The 23,444-nt window shown below is 37.4% G+C and overlaps 2 protein-coding genes across 8 annotated transcripts in view; one reads left to right on the top strand and one right to left on the bottom strand.

The window, feature by feature from the left end:
• Positions 1-4,691, top strand: part of si:ch211-232m10.6 — an 18,116-nt gene extending 13,425 nt beyond the window's left edge. For all 7 annotated transcript variants that reach the window (XM_073931075.1, XM_073931076.1, XM_073931078.1 and 4 more), the window contains 4 exons: positions 755-802; positions 888-1,046; positions 3,652-3,763; positions 4,164-4,691. In XM_073931075.1, coding sequence (XP_073787176.1) covers positions 755-802; positions 888-1,046; positions 3,652-3,763; positions 4,164-4,563 — 719 coding nt within the window. In that variant the 3' untranslated portion in view covers positions 4,564-4,691. The remainder of the gene's footprint in view (positions 1-754; positions 803-887; positions 1,047-3,651; positions 3,764-4,163) is intronic.
• A 3,764-nt stretch (positions 4,692-8,455) lies between these two features.
• On the bottom strand, positions 8,456-21,569 carry rcvrn3 (recoverin 3). Its single transcript, NM_200825.2, has 4 exons — positions 21,498-21,569; positions 18,900-19,289; positions 11,534-11,645; positions 8,456-11,452 (listed from the first exon to the last, which is right to left on the bottom strand). The coding sequence occupies exons 2-4, from the start codon at positions 19,278-19,280 to the stop codon at positions 11,370-11,372; spliced, it is 576 nt and encodes a 191-aa protein (NP_957119.2). The 5' UTR covers positions 19,281-19,289; positions 21,498-21,569; the 3' UTR covers positions 8,456-11,369.
• Positions 21,570-23,444: the final 1,875 nt, after the last annotated feature.

Below are 23,444 nucleotides of genomic sequence, written 5' to 3'. Positions count from 1 at the left end.
GCCATTACAGAAGTGCAAGTTACCTTGACAGAGGGCACTGACACTGTTAAGAAGTGACACTGACAAAAGACTTGTGGACTCAAATGCAGTTTATTAAGGCAGGCAAGGGTCAAAAGCAGTAGCAAAACAGTATACCAAGGGAAATCCAGTAATCGGGGTCAAAATACAGGCGAGAGGTCAGACTAGGTGGCACTGAATGAAAATGAGGAACAAGGCAAAATGCTTCACAATGTTAGGCCCCGTTTACACTGTCAGGCCTTGATGCTCAATTCCGTTCTCAACTCAAATTGTCTCATTATTTGTTCTCAAAATAATAACTTTAATACTGATTCATCTGACCACAGTACACGTTTCAACTGAGTGACTGTCTATTCCAGATTCCTCAAAGCCTAGAGAAGTTGACAGTGCTTCTGGACACTGTTAACATAGGGCTTCCTTGTGGCACAGTACAGTTTTGACAGTACACTCCTGTACACACTGAAACTCCTCCAGATTCTTTGAATCTTTTAATAATGTTATGCACTGTTGTAGGTGAAATATCCAAATGTCTATATATCTTTCTTTAAGGAACAGTGTTTTAAAACATTTCAATAATTTTCTCATGTATTTGTTGGCAAATTGGCCCTCTATGCTTCTGAAGAATGCTCCTATGCATGTTTTCCATACTGTCCCAACTTTTTCAGATTTTGTGGTTGTAGAAAAATAGATCTATCACCCCAAAAGACATCTGCCAAACAGTGTTTATTATTCACAGGTGAGAAATGTCGGAGTTTCATTGAGTTGACCCCTGGAGAAACCCAAGGTGAGATGATTGTGAGCTGCACATCCATAATAACCCTTAAAACTGACATTAAAGTGCTTTTCCTGCTTCTGTCCGTGTCCTGTAGGAGTTCTGTGGCTCTCGGTGGTCTCAGAGTTTGCATACATCAGCCTGTTGGCCATGGGTTTTCTGATGATGTGGGTGGAGCTGCTGCTGCTGTGCCTGAATAAGGAGATGTATGCGCTCAAGATCAACGCTTTTGCTGCCATCTGCACTGTGCTGTCTGGTGCGTTTGCGTCTGAGAGCTTTAAATTCAGCAACGGAAGTTAAGATTGTCCTTTTTACCATATTTTTATATACAGTTGAAGTAAGAACTGTTAGTTCTCCTGAATTATTTTCCCCCTGTATATTTTCCCCCTTATTTCTGTTTAACGTAAAGGTTTTTTCAACGCATTTCTAAACAATATAGTTTAAATAACCCATTTCTAATAACTGTTTGTTTGTTTGTTTTTTTTGCCATGATGACAGTACATCATATTTTAGATATTTTTAAGATACTAGTATTCGGCATGAAATGCAATTTAAAGGCTAAACTAGATTAACTAGGCAAGTTAGGGTAATTAGACAAATCATTGTATAATGGTGGTTTGTTCTGTAGACAATCAATATTGCTTAAGGGGCTAATAAGATTGACCTTAAAATGTTTTTAATTTTTTTAATTAAAAAAACAGCTTTTATTATGGCAGAAATAAAACAAGTAAGACTTTCCCCAGAAAAAGTAATATTATAGGAAGTACAGTAAAAAAAACCTGGCTCTGTTAAACATTTTGTCACGGCTTGGGGTAAAAGAGAGGAGGCCTTTATTACATAAAGAAAACAAACAAAACAACTTAAACAACCCTGTGGGGAGAAAAAAATAGACTAGACTAGTGATGGGAAGTTCGGATCATTTTACTGACTCGGATCTTTGAGTCTCGTTCATCAAGATGAACGAATCTTTTTTGAGTCATTTCGTTGATTTGGTTCAATTTGCCAAAATATAATTAAAATGTTACGAATTGCTTCCAAACACATCTACAACTAGCCCAAAAGGTTGATTGGACGACAAAAAAGTCATAACTAGAATACTATAAGAAGGAGAAAATAATAATTCAATGTTTACCTGCTCTTTTGTCTATGAAGGCATTTTTGTCTCTTTGCTCAGCTCACCTCTTCATGTCTTTAAATGTCAGGGGTTCATTCATGTTACACTGACAGTCACATATAATCTTAACCAATGTACACAGTCTAAGCCAATAGGAGCCATGATCGTTCGTTCATCACGTGACAGAATGACTCAAACCCGAGGACTCGAGAGATGAACGGTTCATTTTTTTTTCCGGCTCTAAACGCATATGATTGGCCCGTGAGGAACTAGTGACTCAGACCCGATAGAGGACTCGAGAGATGAACAGATCAATTCTTTTTCCAGCTCTAAACACGTATGATTGGCCCGTGATGAACGAGTGACTCAGACCCGATAGGGGACTTGAGAGGTGAGCGGATCAATTCTTTTTCCGGCTCTAAATGCGTATGATTGGCTTCTGCCAATAAGATGAAGACTTGAAATTAACAATACTACCTGCACTACCTGCCCAATTCATATTGAAGATTCGTTCAAAATGAACGAATCGTTCATGAACGACCCATCACTAATCAAGACAAACTGACTGGACCTGACTTGGCAGGGATTGGCATGACAGTCACGAAGGAGACAGTGATGGACCAGCACAGGACAGAACACGCTCTGAGAATAAATAGGGAAAGCAAATCAATAAAACTGACAAGCGGGCAGGTGAACATAATGATACATAATAGGATAACAAGGTTGGTGGTAGTTGGCAACAATATCCTAGTGGTACTGTGCGCTGACATATAGCACCGATGTGTTCATGGCGACCTGAGTTTGATTCCTGGTGCCAGGTACTTTGGCGATCCTTCCCTAATGCTTTCCTCTCTGACATCTCTACTGTCCTGTCATAATAAAGGTGAAAAAACCCTAAAAAAAAAAACAGGTGGATGGGACAAGACAATAGATAGGGAAGCACATGGTACAAAAACACAACACAAGCCATGTTTAGGACCTAAACAACACACAGCCAATGAGAAAACTCATTAACGTGAAACACAACATTAAAGCGTGTGGCACATGAACCACATGCTAAACACAACATCAACAGGAGACTGAATGTAAGACACAAGCACACGATAAATGAAAACACTTACCGTGCACTCACAGATGGGACATGCATGTTCCAGTGCCAACCGAAACCGAAACCAACTAGACTAAGAGGCAGAGAATGAAAACACCATGCCGCGAATAAAACACCAAACACAGCAGGATGAAATATGGGAAATATATATTTTTTTAATTCACAGGGGGGCTAATAATTTTGACTTTACTGTACATCCAATTGAAATGGTATTGAAGTTAGAAAAAAGAAGGGTGCTGCAAGATTTCAACCTTTGGGAACCGATTGGATTGTTTGAAGGAGGGTAATGCCAACAAAACAGAGAAAGATTATTAAATGGACAAAATCAGGCTAAAAACAAAACATGCCCTAATAGCCCTTAAAAGACTGATAGCCCCGCCCTCAATGCACTCCATGTGACCAAAAGTAAAGAAAAGTCATTTTGATGGGGGAGGGAAGGTTACGAGATTTGATTAAAGATTATTAAAGAATGTTTAGAAAATAATGTGCACAGACGCATCATTTATAACAAGCACTACTATATGCATAGAAAAATAAGAATAGAACATATTTCTTTCATGCCAACTTTAAGAAAATGTTATTCATAATCGATATTTAACAGAATTAAACTAGCAGAATAATAACCTTTCTCCATTTTAGGCATGATGGGAATGGTGGCGCATATGATGTACACAACAGTATTCCAGATGACTGTCAGCATTGGGCCCAAAGACTGGAGACCTCAGACCTGGGACTACGGCTGGTCATTTGCGTGAGTATCCTTATACCTTTGTCTAGTGCTATATTAATATACGCCTGGGGATGGATGGATGGATGGATGGATGGATGGATGGATAGATGGATGTACGGATGGATGGATGGATAGATAGATAGATAGATAGATAGATAGATAGATAGATAGATAGATAGATAGATAGATAGATGATAGATGGATGGATGGATGGATGGATGGATGGATGGATGGATGGATGGTTGGGTTGGATGGATGGATGGATGGATGGATGGATGGATAGATAGATAGATAGATAGATAGATAGATAGATAGATAGATAGATAGATAGATAGATAGATAGATAGATAGATAGATAGATAGATAGATAGATAGAGATTATGAATCTGAATATTAATTTCCATTTCTTCTTCTTCCACAGAATGGCCTGGATCTCCTTCAGCTGTTGCATGGCGGCGGCCGTATTCACACTAAACTCTTACACCAAAACATTGATTGAGATGAAACACCGTGCCCGTGTCCGTCTGGAGGAAGCCCGAGCTGCCAACCACGCACCTCCCTATGATGAGGTGATCACAAGCGGCGGAGAGAGCCTGTACTCGGTCAGCCGGCTGGTTCAGCAAAGCCAGCAGGGAGCGTACATCGACAACATGTGGATGCCCAGAGACGAAGGGTCCATTGGGGGAATGGTGGGCACCAAGAGTCCTCATGGGCTGGTGCTATTGGGGGGCTGTGGGAGAGAGGGATGCGAGGATTGCGAGAGAGAAATGGATGAGATGGAGGAAGCGTTGGAGAGGGAGAGAAACGATGAAATGTGCTGAGGAGACTCTAATGGGAAATGACATTTGGAGAAAGAAAAAAAAACAACGAAGCTTTTCGTCATCAGTACCATCAGTGATCACATTTGCATATCTTTTTTTTTAATTAAAGGGATAGTTCAAACAAGAAAGAAAGAAAATTCTGTCATCATTTACTCGCCTTTTACTTGTTTACTTTTCACTTTAAATATCTTTCTTGTGTTAAACACTAAAGAAGATATTTTGAAGACTGTTGAAAGCTTGGAACTATTGACTTCCATAGTAGTTGTTTTTCTACTTTGGGTGTCATTGGTTACAAGTTTACAACATTCTTCAAAATATCTTCTTTTGTGTTCAGCAGATGGAAGATTGGAACCCACATGAGGAACCATTTTTTTGTTTGTGGGTGAACTGTCCTTTTAACGTCCATATTTTGCTTAAGCATTTACTGTGAAGGACTCTTTTACATGCTCAGAAACAACTGAAACATGTCATGTATAAAATATGGAAAAACATCTTTGGTGATCCTTTAACAACATTCTGGCATCCTGGAAAAGAGCCCTGAACTTATTAGATCCTCGGGTGCTGGGCTCCCTCCCGTTAGCAGGAGGGGAGTTTGAGCTTTGGTAGATCTTGATGAACTCCCCCTGACTTATTTCTGGCTAATGATGGATATAGGGGTGCTATAGAGAGATATACTGCTTACTAAGAGCTCGACTATGGTGGCAATTTGGTACGTTCAGTTTACTTATGTTGTGTGTTTTTGGACTCATGACCATAGGTTAAAGTAGAAACATAGATTGACCGGGAAATCGAGAGCTTTGTCTTTCAGCTCAGCTTCTTCTTTACCACAACATTTTTCCATCCTTCTTTTAAGGCTGATTTATACTTCTGCGTCAAACGCCGGCGTATGCTACGGCGCTGACGCATAGCCCTTCGCCGTGGCCGTCGGTGTCGCTGACGTGCACCTCTTAAAAAATTTAACTACACGTCGCAACGACGCATAGCGCAAGCTCTGTGATTGGTCAGCTTGGTAGCTGACGAGTCTGGACGGGACCGAGAGCCGCGTGAATGGTGCGAGCCTGATGGAGCAATTGTTTACAAGTGTGGAGTCCTGTGAAGGAGCTCCGGATGGAAAGTTTTTTTTTGTGTTTACCTCATAGTTAAAGTTGTTGCACGTCTGCCGGTTTCGTACCTCAAAATGAGCGAGTTTGCACCACTTGTACATCCTGGAAATGTTCAGGAAAAGCAAAAAAGCAGCGAAGAAACTTGACACAGAGGAACATTTACACCTCACTGCCAACTAGTGTTTCGGTAGTGTTAATGCAGACCAACAGAGACGCAAAAGTATAAATGCACAGCTACACACGTTGCATGCGCCGTGGGTTACGCCGGTCACTTGACGCAGAAATATAAACCAAGCTTTACTTGTGAACAAACTCCTTCACCTGAAGTAAGGACTTTACTCCGACCTGGAGATGGCAAACCACCATTTTTTTTAGTAGAGCACAGTGGCCTCAGATTTGGAGGTGCTGATTTTCATCTCAGCCACGTCACACTCAACAGCAAACCGCCCCAGTGCATGCTGAAGGTCCATGCTCGATGAAGCCAGCAGAACAACATCGACTGCGAATAATAGACATGAAATCCTGTGGACCCAGGTCCTAGACCCCCTCCAGCCCAAGGCTGTGCTTTGAAATTCTGGAAACAAGCACTGGAAACAAGTTTGACTTATTGCCGGCAATGTGAACCAAACTCCAACTCTGTTCATATGGGACGAGACAGCCCTTAACAGAGCGCCTCTGCCCCATACTCCCAGAGCACCCTTCACAGGATGCCACAAGGGACACGGTTGAATGCCTCCTCCAAATCCACAAAACACATGTGGACTGGTTGGGCATACTCCCTTGAACCCTGGCAGGAGGAAAAGCTGGACAGACCTGGCAGGCCCAAGCATATTGTGAGGGTCCTCTGGGAACATCTGGCTGAACCTCAAGTGAGAGAGATTTTCAACTATCACCTTCGGAAAAACTTTGACCAGATTCCGAGGGAGACATTTAGACCGAATGGTCCATGTTCTATGACTGTATTGTTGGCGAGGCTGTAAAGGAGCTGTGGCTGTAAGGTTTGTGGTGCCTGTTGAGGCGGCAATCCTCAAACCCGGTGGTGGACACTGGAAGTAAGGGATGCTGTCAAGCTGAAGAAGTCCTACGGGGCTTGGTTGGCTTGCAGTATTCCAGTGGCATCTAATGGGTACCGGCAGGCCAAGTGTGCTGCAGCATGGGCGTTTGCGGAAGCAAAAACTCAGACTTGGGTAGAGTTTAGGGAGAACATTGAGTAAGACTATCAGTCGGCCTCAAAGACATTGTGGCAAACTGTCCGGTGCCTCAGGATAGGAAAGCAGCTCCACATCGACACTGTTTACAGCGGAAGTGGGGAGCTGTTAACTTCGTCTGTTGTCAGACGGTGGAAGGAATACTTTGAGGATCTCCTAAACCCAACTGACATGTCTTTCAATAAGCAGAGACTGGGGATGCAGGGGTGGACTCACCCATCACCCAAGCTGAGGTCACTGAGGTAGTTTGCAAGCTCCACAATAGCAAAGCAGCGGGGGTGGATGAGATTCACCCTGTGTATCTTAGGTCTCTGGATATTGTGGGGTTGTCTTGGTTGACACGTCTTTACAATATCGCATGAAGGTCAGGGACAGTACCTCTGCACTGGACGACTGGAGTAGTGGTTCCCATTTTTAAGGAGGAAGACTGGAGGGTGTGCTACAACTATAGGGGGCTCACACTCCTCAGCCTCCCTGGGAAAGTCTATGCCAGGGTACAGGAGAGGAGGATCCGGCCGATGGTTGAACCTAGGATCCAGAAGGAACAATGTGGTTTTCCTCTAGGCCGTGGTACACTGGACTAGCTTTATTCTATTATGTATTCTAAAAGAATTTGGCTCAATTTAAACTAATTTGATTTATGTTTGTGTGTTACATTATTAAAAAAACAAACAAACTGGGATTTCAAATATAACTAAAACAAATAACAAAAAATCTGAACTAAATCAGAAACAGGACATGATGTCACAAGATGCAACCATTAAAAGTAGATGCATGCTGCACACCAGTGTGCATACTTTTCTCAGAATAAATGTTACATCCATTACAGTTTAATAAAGGCGTTGCAAATTTTCCTTCAAATAAAGAAGCCATTGTATACAATAGGTGTATTTGCATGTTCAGCCAAGCATACAGCATTGTTTTGGATGTTTGGTTAGTTTTGTTGCAAAAAGAAAATCATAAAAGCCTACTTTTGTACCAAGGAAAAAAGCTACATCTTAAAACAACTGAAAGGTAATGTCTGAGGAAGAAGAAAATAATAATAATTTGCAGGTTGTGCTGTTTCTTTAACTGTTTGTAAAATATTTAATAAAAAATAAAAGGCTTTTTCAATACTGGGAGTTCAGATCTGGAGATTTATCTCCAGGAATTTTGGGTGGATTTAGTTTGGATCATGTTTTGTTCTCAAAGACTTTTCTCATTATTCACTATATATATATATATATATATATATATATATATATATATATATATATATATATATATATATATATATATATATATATATATATATATGTGTGTGTGTGTGTGTGTGTGTGTGTGTGTGTGTGTGTGTACATATACATTTTTTAAATAAAAGCACCAAGCACAATGTATCACGTAATCTGAGTATACTGTACAAGATGACTTGATGGACAGATTACAAAAAACAGAAGAATTCCTGCAGCTTTAGACAGATGCTTTCAAAAGCTGGACAGAAGATTATGTGAATAATCTCCCCAGTAAGAGACAGAGATCAAGTGAGAGACGGACAGAATGAGAAACGGGAAAAAGAAAACCACAATCACAAGAGACAAGAGCTTTTTCTTATGTTTCGTAGTCTTGTTTATGGTGAAGATAGGAAGCATGTTCAAGTTATAATACAAGCAGACACACACAAATTCTTAAATATTCAAAACCAGGCCAAAACTTGAATATTCAAATCAAGAAATAACAAAAAATATAATCATTCAAATTACTTTTGATTGTGTAATATTTACACAACTGTAAGGAAATAATACTGTTAGAAACAAATGTAATGTAGTGCAAAAAATAAACCATAAAAATCTTGTTTGAATGAAATCAACAACACATTGAGAATTATCAAACAAATTTAACATGACTATTTCCATCAAAACCCATTTGTGAGACTAATCAACAGCACATCAACTGAACATGAACCTACAAACTATAATCCAAAACTAATTACGAATGATCATATAAGGTATGCGATTAAAATCTGCATGAAACTATAGTTTGCTGCAGACTTTAATGACAGTAGGATGACGTTTTAATATTCAGTAGGGGGCGGGGTCTTATTTTTTGCTCCTCCTCTCATCTTTCAGTTGCAATAAATTAACAACTTGAGGGGTGTAGGTGTATTTCACCCAACCCGTCACCAGATTTGGATCAAAGATTACCTAAACAAATGTTTTTAAGTATCAACTTCCATAGAACGATTGTTCACTTTAAGACTATCAAAATAAAAGTAGACTTTAAACAAGGTGAAAAGCATATAAAGCTCTAAATCACAACAAAACGCATGACAAAAAGTCAAATATGTTCATGACACAAAAACAAAATTAACATATTGCTTATAAAATGGCGGCACTCAAATTTAAAGGTGCAGTATGTAGGATTGACATCTTGTGGTTGAACTAGGTATTGCAGTCCAAATTCAGTGTAGGGTCTGTCTGCGGACTGCAAGACAGGGGCGTAACATGAAGAGGTGTAACTTGTAGTATGTTAGAGGCGTAACTTCAAGTTACGGAGACCCACATGTAAAAGCTATGTTGTCGGCAATATGACACTGTACATCAGTTATTAACGTCGACACTTAAACCCAACCATCACAGTTAATGGTGTCTAAACCTTCCACAACCCTGAACCCAACCATCACAGTTGTTAACGTCTATATTAGAGCTGAAGATGTTTGCCCAAACCTGAAGAAACCCGATGGGATCCGACAGGTTCAGACCTAATTTCTATCATTATACATGGGGTCATTGTACTGTTATTTACAACCACAGGAGGGCAACGTTGAGTAGGTTAACTGTCATGCCAAAACAGGTGAAGAAGTCAGCAATGTTGCCAACTTAGCGACTTAGTCACTATATTTAGCGACTTTTCAGACCCCCCCTTAGCGACAAATTTTCAAAAAAGCTACTAGCGACAAATCTGGTGACTTTTTTGTGTGTTACTGGAGATTTTTATAGGCTGTCATTTCCGTCCTTACACCCCATTCACAGGGGCTTCAGGGTCAACGCTTGACTGAAGGCATGTCTGAAGTTAAGGTTGCCGCGATCGTCATAGCAGCATCAGCCAATGAAATTCTGTCAGCAATAGGCCACTGTCTAACTGGTGTATTTGCATTCAGCAATCTGATTGGCTGACGCTTCCGTCAACGCTTGAAAAGTTGAACTAGTCCCAACTTCTGCGCCGAGCAACGCCTCTGAAGTGGTGCCGATGGATCCACAATGCAGTTCGGCAACGCCTGACATCACCCATTCAAAGTAAATAGGAAGCGTTGGCGCTGAAGCCCCGTGTGAATGGGGCGTTACCCTTCTTAACGAGCTGCAGGTGATGCCATCAGCCCCTCCCCCGGCTCTGAGCACTGACAGGCGGCCCAGTCTTCGTACAGCAGCCTCTCCCACCTGCAGATCCCCCCTCTGCGTACTGACGGCAAATGATTTAGCACCGGAAGTGTTAAGGTATTTCTCTTGTACAGTCAAACCGATCTGCTTCTTCTTTATTTTAACAATATAACTTGACCGGTTATTCTTTTATTGTTCACAATCAAAGAGATTTAAGTGACAATTTCAGAACTTGTCTGAGTTTATTACGCCTGAGAGATTACTGCAAATTCACCACACATCTATGATATGCTGTATCCAAACAGCAATAAATTTAGTTAAATTGACATGCTTACACAAAGTGTAGTGCAAATATAAATACCCCTTTATTGACCGTAGGCTGTTAAACAAACAGAAATGGTAGAACGTGATGACGTCAGTAATATGCAAATTAATGTATGATGTAATCTAGCAACTTTTAGCGACTTTTCAGGCACAGCTAAGTGCCTTTTTGTTGAAAATAGTTGGCAACAGTGGAAGTCAGTGAGTACAGTTGCTTAATGAACGAATGAAAATAATAATATAGCAAATGAATATGTTATGAATAAATGTGGAGAATATGAAAACATTTGCTGAAAATGTTCTTCGGAAAGTATTTCCACCATCTTGCTAACAACATCTCATTGACATCTGCCATGGGTCAAAGGGATCTTGATAACTGCATGTTACGCCTCTAACTTACAACTGTAAGTCACGCCCCCTTCATGTTACGCCCCTCTATTGCAGTCCACAGATACACTTGGAGTGGGGAGGGTTTTTTCCCAACATGGCAACCTGGAGTGCCAAAATAGAATTAGGTAAACTGGCAGTGGGTGGAGTTACACAGACCAAAACAAAGACAGACATAGCAATACAGAATGTACATTTTCAAAGGAGAATAACTGACTATAGCATTGTTTTTCAGATAAAGTAGTATGTTAATTTATTATATTCCTTATATCTGCTAACATATTGTGGTATTTTTTATGAATTAGAAGAGTCAAAACTGTACAGACAGCACCTTTATGATGGTGAACCTTTAACACATTTAATAAGCAACAAATACACATACATTCAAGCATGAAAAAAAAAAACTCGCGTTATAGGATAATGATTATGCTGGCTCATTTATGATCATACTGAATGAGCCGTAGACCATCATCGCTTGACTGGATGGCTTCAATGAACTCCCCCTCTGCCACTCGTTCTGCAGGAGTGAAAGAGAATTGGGTTTATTAACGTTGTTAATGTGCTAATATTGAATAAAGCAGTCCGATAGTTTTCTTACCGTTGTCCTTTTTGTCAAAGATGGCCCAGAGTTTCTCTGCTCTTTTCTCTGGCGTGCTCTCATCGTTGGGAAGACTTGTCTGCTTGTCTTTGGGGATGAGTTTGAAAATGGCCTGATCAGAAAAATCAGAGACAATTTGATCAAATTACTAGGTGTCTGGCTTAAATTAACTTGCTGAGTTTATCAGAGTGACATCTGAAGCAAAATCATCATCACATGATGTGATTGTATAAATGTAGGTACATTTGTATGGAAGGTCATTGGGGCCAAAATGTATGCTTACGTTTTAGCCCCAAAGGTGTCCAAGGTCCACATTTTTTCTTGTGTGAACTAGACGGTGTATTTTTTTCTATTATTGTAAAATTTGTGGGAAAAGCCTAAATGTATGGAAGCATGTAAGTAGCAAAAGTAATTTTGAAATCTAATATGTAAAATGGGAATGCAATACCAAAGACGGCAATGTTTTTTTTAATTAGCCTTTTCCAAGACAATATGCAAAGTTTGCTCAAAATGAAAATTCATTTAAATAATTTACATTTGTCATTTCCAATTACACTTTTAACATACAAATTACATACAAAATGTATTGCTGTAAGTTGCTAAATAAAACTGAAAATATTTTTTCTAATTTAATTAATGTAACTCAGTATCAGTACAATACAAATACATTTAACCTTTTTTGCTATACATTTGACTTTTTTTTAATACACATTAAATTTTCCCACAGTGTATTGGTGAAAATGCAATTCTACTTCCAGCATATATGGCTGCATCTCAGCCAAATATAATCCTTTTGTATATTATAAATATTTTAACTTTTTGGTCCAGGGTCACATATTTCATTAATTAATGTATTAACATGGTAATTTTTTCTAATTAGAATAAATGAAATGGTTTAAAAATAACTTGTATCTTATAAAAACATACATCTTGTGTCAGTTCTGTTTCTGTACTGTACTTTCCCTATAAATTTAAGTAATTATCTCCCACAATTATGGAAGGTATAGGAAATTATGACAATGGCCCTCACTTTTAAGATCTGAAGCATTGAAAGGTATGTGTGGCCACTGAGAAAATAAGTTTCTACACCAAGATTTACTTCGTAAAAAAAAAAAAAAAAAAAAGTAAAAAAAAAAAGGTTACCGTTCATTTTCTTTTCGGCTTAGTCCCTTTGTTAATCCGGGATCGCCACAGCGGAATGAACCGCCAACTTATACAGCACGTTTTTACGGAGAGGATGCCCTTCCAGCCGCAACCCATCTCTGGGAAACATCCGCACACACTCTCAATCACACACGCACACACTCATACACTGACAATTTAGCCTGCCCAATTCACCTGTACCGCATGTCTTTGGACTGTGAGGGAAACCAGAGCGCCTGGAGGAAACCCATGTGAACGCAGGCAGAACATGCAAACTCCACACAGAAACGCCAACTGACCCAGCCGAGGCTTGAACCAGCGACCTTATTGCTGTGGGTTGTTTAATAGTCTTTTACTCATGATTGAATTAGTGCCATGTGCTCTTAGCAGTAGCAAACGAGCTAAAATAGTTGAAAAAGTTTAAACTTGGCAAAACTGTTGCCTTTAAAATATAAAACTGATGTAACACAGTTGGCACAGTGGCTCAGTGGTTAGCACTAGCACTGTCAACACTAAGCAAAACGGTCACTGGTTCGAGTCCCAGCTGGGTCAGTTGGCATTTCTGTGTGGAGTTTGCCTGTTCTCCCTATGTTCGGGTGGGTTTCCTTCAGGTGTTCTGGTTTCCCCCACAGTCTATGAGTGAACTGAATAAGCTAAATTGGCCGTAGTGTATGTCTGTAAATGTGAGTGTATGGGCGTTTCCCAGTGCTGGGTTGCAACTGAAAGGGTGTTCGCTGTGTTTGCTGGATAAGTTGGTGGTTCATTCCACTGTGTTTGAAATCCACTTAATTACTAAAACTAAAAGTTTTAAGTATCAAATTGGAAAAAAATTCTAAACAGTTTTTCACATTTTGAAATGGCATCTGTAATTATAGATTCACGCATATGGCTGTGCCACAAAGACTTTGTCAATTTGTTTTAATAAATCTCAACATTTTCCATGTTAGGATGTAATTCCTTTAATAAAACATTATTATTATTATTTCACCTAGGGTGACTGCTAGATGCACTTTTGAGGGGATGTTATAGTTGAACACTTTGAACCTATTCTTTGGATAACATCTTATTACACAAGTGGCGTATTTCCAAATCTGTTATTTTGTTCTCTAATCCAAGCTTAGCTTAGCTGTAACGTGTCTCTCCTTGCGTTCCCTCAGATCCCTGTATGTTTCAATCTTACTCTTTTCTTCAAGCTTAGCTTGTTCGTTAATTTGTTTGCATTGCTGATTCAGCTCACCCCAATATAGCTTAAGTTACCTAACAATAAGTCAAAACAAATGGATGAAATAGCGCCAGCTGTGTCAATCTTGCTTAAGAGCTTTGGCAAGATAAAGAGCACAGGGATACCTGGTGCAGTCTTCTAACCCAAAAGTTAAATCTGCATGAACTTTTAATGACCTTTTGTGAAATAGTAAATGAATTGAATTTCAATTCAATGATTCAGTCCACATTTACATTTTTGAAAATAGTAAAAAATTCAACATACAGAAAATCTAATTTTATTACAAATACTGTATATAAAACAATATTTTAATATTAGTCAAAAATGTACTATAGCTACAATTGCAATAATGATTTTACTTTTATTATCACACTCTCAGAATTAACTGGGATTCAGTAATTAACTTCATCACCTTTAAAATGGTACACTTTTGTACCTTAAATGTGCACATTTGCACCTTAAAAGTACAATGTTGTACCTTTTTGGTATGCTTTTGTATGTTTAAGGTACTATGAGGTACACATTTGTACTTTTTAGGTATTACAATGTAACTTTAAGGTGCATATGTTTTGTGTACATATGTGTACCTTTTAAAAAAGGAACCACTCCAGTGGCAGGTTTTGTACCTTTATTTATTTCATTAATATACTATATCATTGTGATACCTCAAATTATAACTAGCTGACAAACAGTATAAACTGTCAATCAGCAGCTGATGAAAAAATTGCAGTGTGTGCTTACCAGCCCGATCTCATGAGGAAAGGTTCCTACTTCACGTATTTAAATGTGGGGTGAATGAGATGAGCAAATTGTGCTAAAATGTAAGATTGAGATCATAAAAACGAAACAAATTAGGGACTAAAAATGGATATATTAAAAACATAATAAAAAATGTTTTTAAGTCCATGTTAACACCTAAAATGATATTCCCGACATTGAAAACAATTATGTTGTTTTGTTGTTGCTTAAATGTTTCCTAACGGTTAATCAGCAACGTGTGGATTACTTTACACATGACAATTAAAAGCGGAGAAGCTACACACTAGGAGAATAATTCATAGACACGACCACCAAAGTTTACTAATTGGGTGACAACGCCAAATAATCTCCTGGCATATGGTGTTTTTGGCAAATTTTCCTATCTGCAGATCATTTTGAAACTTTGTCATAGACGTAAAACTTTTTCAAAACGCAAGGAAAAAACCTTTTCCATTGTGGCAACATCATTGTCATGCACATGTAGCCTTAATTAGACAATTCAAAATATTGGCTGTATTTTCTGTATTGACCGAACGACTATAGTTTGGAGACAATATGGAGGAGCAAAAGCTTATGTCAATTATATGGATTTTTGAAGTGTTTTTGTGTGACTTGTGTCAAAACTGAACCAGCTCGTTCTTTCACAGTCAAGTCAGCATAACATTAAAACTACTGCAAATGGGAAAAACAGCAGACCCCCACTTTGACGCGCACCTCAATGAGGAATATGCACAGCTAACGTTTTTCAACTTCCTGTGAAAGGTTAATGTGACTATTTTCAATTTTATAGAGTTCCCTTTACAGCACCAATGTTGTAATTTAATTAAAATAAATCCAGGTAAATATACTTAGGTATTCAATTAGTTGTTCAAGCATAAAACGAGATAAGAGACCATGTAAACACTACCGTCGGTAGCAGCAGGCTAGCACAGAAACTTCATTAAAAATTCTAATTAAAGGTAAAATAAATGTTAATATTTTAAAGACATGGCATGGAAAAATTACATTTAATGCAGTTCTTCTTGTCCAGTCTGAGACCCACTTTATATCGTATATCTATCAGGCAGTGAAGATCACTGATTTCTAAAGAAGTTAGATCTTAAACATAGAGATTTTGTAATGGAAAGTCAGTTCCCCAGAAGCACTTGTGCTGGCTTTCTGAAAATTAAGTCTGTGTGCATATAAAATAATTTTTGTTACTCATACTTCACAAGAAAAAAGCAGAGACATGAGATATATATGCATTCCCATATTCCATAGTTCAAAAAAACCTTCCGTGACATAATATTACACTGTACAGTAGTTTATTTTTGAATGGAAGTTAACCTCGGGATCATAGGATATCTGTTCTCTTGATTCATCTAAACTACAGTACAACATCTCTGCCCAACACCCTACTCTACTCCCTAGGACATTGATCAGCCATTACTGAGAAGAAGGCTTATAAGTTGACGTGTCATTGAATCTCCCCCGTGCCCGTGCTCTTAAATCCTGATTGCATATTGAGGATTATCTCTCTCACAGTGCCCACCAATGAATCCTTCAACCTCTCGCCGCAATCAGTTCTTATAGAGCTTCAGCTTAAGGGTGATGTCACTCTAATCGCTGATCTTAGGTCAGTTTGATGTTTGATGCTCTTTGTGTTGTGATCGTCCCAGTCAAAACGACCTGACTCTGAATCTGAGACGCATTCAAAAAACTGTAACTTTTTGATGACGTTTTGCAGGCAGTTGTTCCGTTAGTAGTGTTGCAATGTATGAAGAACAACTCAATTAAAAAATCTTGCAGATTTCAAGCGAATTTGTATGACCAGCAAAGTTTGGACAGAGAACTTATTCACCCTTCCTCACAATGACCTGAACAAGAGTAGTCACAAATTTCAACAACGACAAAAAGAAACACTTTTGAAAGATGGTGGATGCTTAAATCCACCAGTCCACCAGAATCTACCTGACTTTAAAGAGTTGTATTTTCATAAATGGTTGGATTTTGTTGGCAAAAAATAAATTTTACATCAAGTTTTTGTTAGTGTTTCTTATCTAATAGTATTCACAAAGGGTGTCAGTGTTGTTTTACAATAGTTATGAAGTATTTAAAATAGTTTTAATTAATTCTACAAGAATCGCTAAGTCCAAAACAATGATAACAACATATAACAAACAACTAGGGTTGTCACGATACTGGAATTTTAAAAACGTCCATAAAGCCGTGATTCATCAGAGAATCGCTTGTATGTCAGCTTATAGACAAACCAGCTGATCTTCACGCCTTTAAACTGCTCCAGTGTCCCACTCAGTAAACAGCGGTGAGTTCAGTGAACTGATGACCTTCACGGCAAATCAACACAATGGCAAATCAGTGCTGTTTAAGAACGTGCTCAACAGCGCTTAAATGTTAGCAGGAAATGGATGTTTTTAAAATTACAGTATTGATTGGTAGCAAATTCCAGTATCGCAACAGCCCTACAAACAATTAACATGATTTTAGAAATTGGTTCCAGATGATAAATTTATCTGATTTAATAGATTTCACCTTGGATTCGGAAAATAAGCTTTTGTCCAAGCAATGGTATTTTGACGTCAATTTGCACCATATGCAGAGTTTGTGTTAGTATTGTTTATCTTAATGTATTCACAAATGCATTAACCATTTTGATCACGTTTTTTTCTCTGACAAGCGTCAATGAAAATTGTTCTGTCTATACGTGTTCACAAATGGTTTTGTGTTTTTAAACTTATTTAACTTAATTCTATGAGATTAGGCAAGTCTACACAACACTAAACTTTGCTGATGACAACAAATTAGAACCATGACGTTCATTTTTTTCCAGATATTAAGTATAAAAGACTTATTTAAGAATTACTAAATTAGAAGTATGAAAAACTGACCATTGATTTCTCAACGGTGATTGTGATGGAACTTTTACTGCCAGAAAAGGTTTACACTAACAATATTTTATCAGCATTGTTAAATAGATTTTTAAATATCTAAATAAAATGGTGTTACTCTTCACTTCACTAATACTCTGGCTTTAAAGGTCCTGTGAAATGAAAATAAAGTTTTTTTAGATGTTAGTATCACTGTGTACGTAAGATGCTCTCAAAAATTGTGAAAAAGTCAACAGTATCTGGACGCAGCCTTAATGATGCAAGCTGAGATTGCATCACTTAGCGATGCAATGTAAGACACAATGCACTCAAATGGAGTGAGTGATGTCACTGTGATGGGTAGGGTCAGGGGTGGGGTTAGGTGAGCCCATTAAAAAGCATTGGATGCAGCTCAGATTGCACTGCACCAGGTCTGCATCCAGACCCTTCTTGAAAAAGTTGTGTTTAGAAGATATAAACCTTATATGCAAAGCTTGCAGTTTGTCATTTCCGCCTACAAGGATCAACGTTTTTTTTTTCAGGTCACCTCATACTTCAGTTTCTCATCAAGTCTTTTGACCAATCAAATGCTCTCTAGTATCTGACATGCCCCACCCCTTCAACATACTTTTTATTTGATGCGCTTGAGCTCAACTAGTCACACTGATAAAGCTGTGATGAAACAAAATGCTATTGCCTGTTTTTTTTTAAAGGGAGGAGCTACTCTATGTCCCACCCCCTCCTCATGTTTCAGTTGAGATTACGTCAAACATCGAATAAGAAATTTGGGAGCGGAAGTACATATTTGTTTAACCAATGAGGTTTGAGGTATCTGCTTGATATCACAATATCGCAATTTAAGCATGGTCTACACCAGGGGTGCTCAATCCTGTTCCTGGAGATCTACCTTCCTGTACAGTTTAGCTCCTACCCTGATCAAACCCACCTGAACCAATTAATTAGGACCTAAAACCCACTTGATAATTACAGACAGGTGTGTTTGATAAGGGTTGCAACTGAAATCTGCAGGAAGGTGGATCTCCAGGAACAGGATTGGCCAACCCTGGTCTACACTGTAAAAAAAAATGTTAGGTTCCACACAATTCCTTCATGTTGTCCAAACACAAATCGTTTAAGTTATCCTAATCATTGTTACTCATTTAAGTGGTTTGAACTTAAAATATTTTAAATTGCCCCCTAAAAAATGTGTGTTGTTCCAACTAATTTAAGTAATATTAAGTAGTTTGAACGAGTCATTTTTTTTTTTTTGAGTGTATGACAGATATATTAGAAACAGAGTATATCTGTAGAGTAGTGTTTGTCCAACATCCCATTCTTGTACACTTTATGTAGGATAAACTAATAATTTCCTTACCTGGCTGAGTTCAATCACTTCAGGTTTTGTGACGTAACCGTTCTTGTCCACATCAAACAGTGAGAAGGCCCACTCCAGCTTTAGGGTGGACTTGCCCGAGGAGGTCATGTGAAGAGCCACAACGTACTCCTTAAAGTCTAACGTTCCATCGTCATTGGCATCAAAGGAGCGGAAAACGTGTTGGGCGTAAGTGGTGGCATCGCTGTCAGGGAAGAATTTACCGTAGATCTCCTCGAACTGCTGCAGTGTGATGCGACCTGTAGGACACTGCTTCTGGAAGTTCTCATACCACTGGGTGATCTCAGATTCGGAGAACCTGGTGGTGAGCTTCAGGTCATCCAGGATTTCTCTGGGAATCCCTCCGCTCTGTGCGTTTCCCATGACTTCTGTCTGAGTGAGAGGGAAGAGATTGACAATTGAGTGCTGAAGTGGTGAAGACTGAACCATTGATGGTTTGTTGCACTTAAAGCAATAGATTAGGATGACCCAAAAATGTAATGAAATGTGTATTTATATAGTGCATTTATTGTCTATGGCCATACACAAAATCACTTAACAATCATGAGGGGAGTCTCTCCACACCACCACCAGTGTGCAAAATCCACATGGATGATGCGAGGGCAGCCACAGGAAAACAGCACCAGTGCGCTCACCACACACTAGCTATTGGTGGAGTGTAGAAACAGTGATAGACTCAATTCTGTGGAAGGGGGTGATTGGGCGGCCATGATGGATAAAGGCCGATGGAGGGAATTTGGCCAAGACACCGAGGAGTACCATGGGATTTTTAATGACCACAGAGAGTCAGAACCTCGGTTTAACATTTCATCTGAAATATGATGCTCACTGACATTATAGTGTCCCCTTCGCTCACACAGACTGCAGGTTGAGTGCCTCCTGCTGGCCTCACTAACACCACTTCCAAAAGCAACCTAGTTTTCCCATGAGGTCTCCCATACAGGTACTGACCCAAAAATGAAACAATATTTACTTCTTCTGTTAACCACAAAATAAGATATTTTGAAGACAGCTAAAAACATGTAATCATTGACTTCTATGGTAATTTAACTATGAAGTCAATGGTTAAAGATTTCAGCTTTCTTCTTTTGTGTTCAACAGAAGAAAAAACAACTAATAAGTGTTTGTAAACCCTTGAGAGTAAATAAAATAGTGATTATATTTTAATTTTTGGTGAGCTATTCCTTTAAACCACTGTCAATTACAAAAAACAGACATTTTTAACATTGAAACCCATTGGTCATAATGGACAGACACATTTTTAAAAATCCAGATTCAAAGCCTGCTGTTCTACAACCCTTTTTAACTTCATTTATAAAAAGGAATCATTTTTTTCTATACAATATGAAATATTGGCAACATGTTAATAAATGTGAATAAAATTATTAAAAACGTTGCTGTGTTGCTGTTGTGTTGGAACAAAGTGCTGCAATGCTTTTCTTCAGCATAGTGGACATTAATGCCATTTGTTTGAATGAAAAACATACAATATCATAGACATCATGCTTTAAAACTGTTGAACTGCCCCAGGACCAAAAAACAAAACAAAAAAAACACACAATTTATCGTGATGTCCATTGAAATCCATGCAGGTTCCAAAATGGTTAAACATAAAGGTGTTTTGAGATATATATATATATATATATATATATATATATATATATATATATATATATATATATATATATATATATATATATATATATATATATATATATATATATATATATATATATATTCCCCCTTTTTTACTTAAAGAAATTCACACAGATTTGAAAAACTTTATGGTAGGTAAATAGTAATGAAATAATTTTGGGGAGTAAACTATCTCTGTAAATATTCTCTTAAGGCAATCTCTCATACATACATTATCTACTGATAAATTAGAGGCAATGTTCATCATTTTTGTTTGTAGAGATTTGAAAAGTGTAATACTACTTTTTATTCAGTTTTATCTTACATAATGCAAACTATTGTCAGGATTTCCCAGTAAAAATACCTCTAAAAATGTAATAGCCCAAATTTATCACATATTTATAGGTTTTATAAACTCTTGTCACTAACACACTCTTATTTTCTCTCTATTACTAACATGTTTTTGCACTTTCTACTCTTAATTTTAATAAAATTTGCTCAGACTTTCTAATAACAACATTTTATTTCCTTTCTAGTTTCTATTTTTCTCCTATGACAAACAGTTTTATAAGTATTTATAACTTTTATAGTTCATTTGACTAACAGGGAAGTTGTCATTTTAATTCCATGTTGTTTGGATTACTTCTATGGTAGTTACTTTGGATTAAAGAGTGCCAAATGATTAAATGTAAGTGTAAATTTAGTCTACAATAAGTTGATTGCAATGATTCTTTTAATGTAGCTAGAACAACATGTAGAAATGAACTTAAGACATGATAATTAATAAATGAAAACAACCTCAGAAGAAAATCAAATGTATAAGATATATAAGCCACAAACTAAAAATATTAATGATAAGTGATTAACATTAACACATATCTGGTTAAAATCACTATGCCAGTTAGTAGAAGTAAACTTTAAAGAGATATATAACTGCATGCTTACCTGTGCTAGTGATCCAAGGATGAAGAATGAAGGGGCAAGTAATGAAGGAAGAGTGTGTCTGAGTAATGATCCAGTGTTGAAGGAGGTGCTGCCTCTCCATATTAGGATAAGTCAATTATGCAAGATTGCACAGGGCTCAGCCAGAAACAGATTTACATTTCATAATGATCTGCCCTGTTTCTGTTCTCCTATTTATAACCCTATTTTCATCGTTTTTTACACTTTCCCTGTTTCAGCTAAATGATTTGTGACATGACAAATACCTTAAAAAAATACACAGTCATGTGTAATATTAAAATGTGTAAACTTTGACTGTAAAATTATTACCATTTTTTACTTATTTTATATTAATAAATACACTAAAAAGATGATTCAAAGATGATTCCTTTTTTAATTAAAGTGTTTGTGGACAATTTATTTGGGCGGAATTTAAACAAACAAATTAAGTTGAACATTACTACATTTAATCTGTTTGTTTAAATTCAACCCATATAAATTGTTTGCAACAGTTTCCATCCATTCATTTTCTTTTTGGCTTAGTCCCTTCATTAATCTGGGGTCGCCACAGCAGAATGAACCGCCTGCAACAGTTTTGCAGAAATCATTTTTTTCAGCGTAGTACAGTAATGATTTTCATCTTTGAGTGCACAAAACAAACACGGTGTTCCAGAATAATACACTCAACCTGTGTATTGATGTCAACTATTAGTGTCTAAAAGAGAGGGATTTCTGTAAATCTCATTTAGTTAAGCGGCGATGGTCTTCTCCTCCTCATGCTGTCCAGATTTACAGCATCTTAGGGTAATTTACTGACCCTTGAAAGTAAAACTTAACCGCTAGCTTCTATTTTTACTGTGGTTAATCGACTAACTACAAATTACTCAGGCCCGTAGCCAGGGGAGTTCGGGTGGTTTGAAAGACCCACTGACAAGTCCAGAATTTGACCCCTATTTGAGCTCATTTATCCCATTTTTGACCGCTGTTTGTAGAGATTTGAAAAGTGTAATACTACTTTTTATTCAGTTTTATCTTACATAATGCAAACTATTGTCAGGATTTCCCAGTAAAAATACCTCTAAAAATGAAATAGCCCAAATTTATCATATATTTATAGGTTTTATAAACTCTTGTCACTAACACACTCTTATTTTCTCTCTATTACTAACATGTCCAGAATTTGACCCCTATTTGAGCTCATTTATCCCATTTTTGACTGCTATGCCATAATAAATTAAGAAAATTTTTGATAGAAGAAGGCTCAAAGGCAAATTTAATTTTTAATTATTCAAGTGGCTAAATTCTGACTGACTGAGGCGAGTTTTTATTTGGTCATAGGCTACAGTTCTTATTTTAAAACAAGTTTTATCAGATTTCCTTTTTTAATGATGGATGATGACACATTTGTATGTACAAATAAATATTTTTTCATATTCCTAAATAATCTTTTAGATGCTAATCTCATATCAAGATTTATGAAACTGGATTTATTTACAGTTTAAATGCACATTTGTAAATAAACACTTTGTGGTAAAATAACATGGTGAGCACTTTAACAGAATTATTTTTGGTGCATCAAAAAAAAAATTGTTATGATCCCCATCCCACAGGCTAATCCAGCATTCTTAAAATGTCACTAAAATGATAATTAAATAGAAAATTAGGCAAATAACTGCAAAAAGGTCTACTTTTTCGAAAGAAAAACACCCCTATAGGCTCGATACAGGCCTGTTACTTGAAAATATTTGGGTAAAATTATTGGATTACTACTGAAGTAAATGAAAATAAATATAAAAATGAAATATAAAATTACAGATTATTAAATATTTGATCTGAATATTTTGATCTGAGAATTATCTATTGATCGATTGATCAATTGATTGATTGATTGATTGATTGATTGATCAGGTATTTGTTTGGCTATTTACTGTACATTGTAAAAAAAATAAA

This window comes from Danio rerio, chromosome 19 (assembly GCF_049306965.1).
Source record: "Danio rerio strain Tuebingen ecotype United States chromosome 19, GRCz12tu, whole genome shotgun sequence".
Lineage (NCBI taxonomy): Eukaryota > Metazoa > Chordata > Actinopteri > Cypriniformes > Danionidae > Danio > Danio rerio.
The sequence above is the reverse complement of the archived record's forward strand: the minus strand, read 5'-3'. Positions and strand labels throughout refer to the sequence as shown.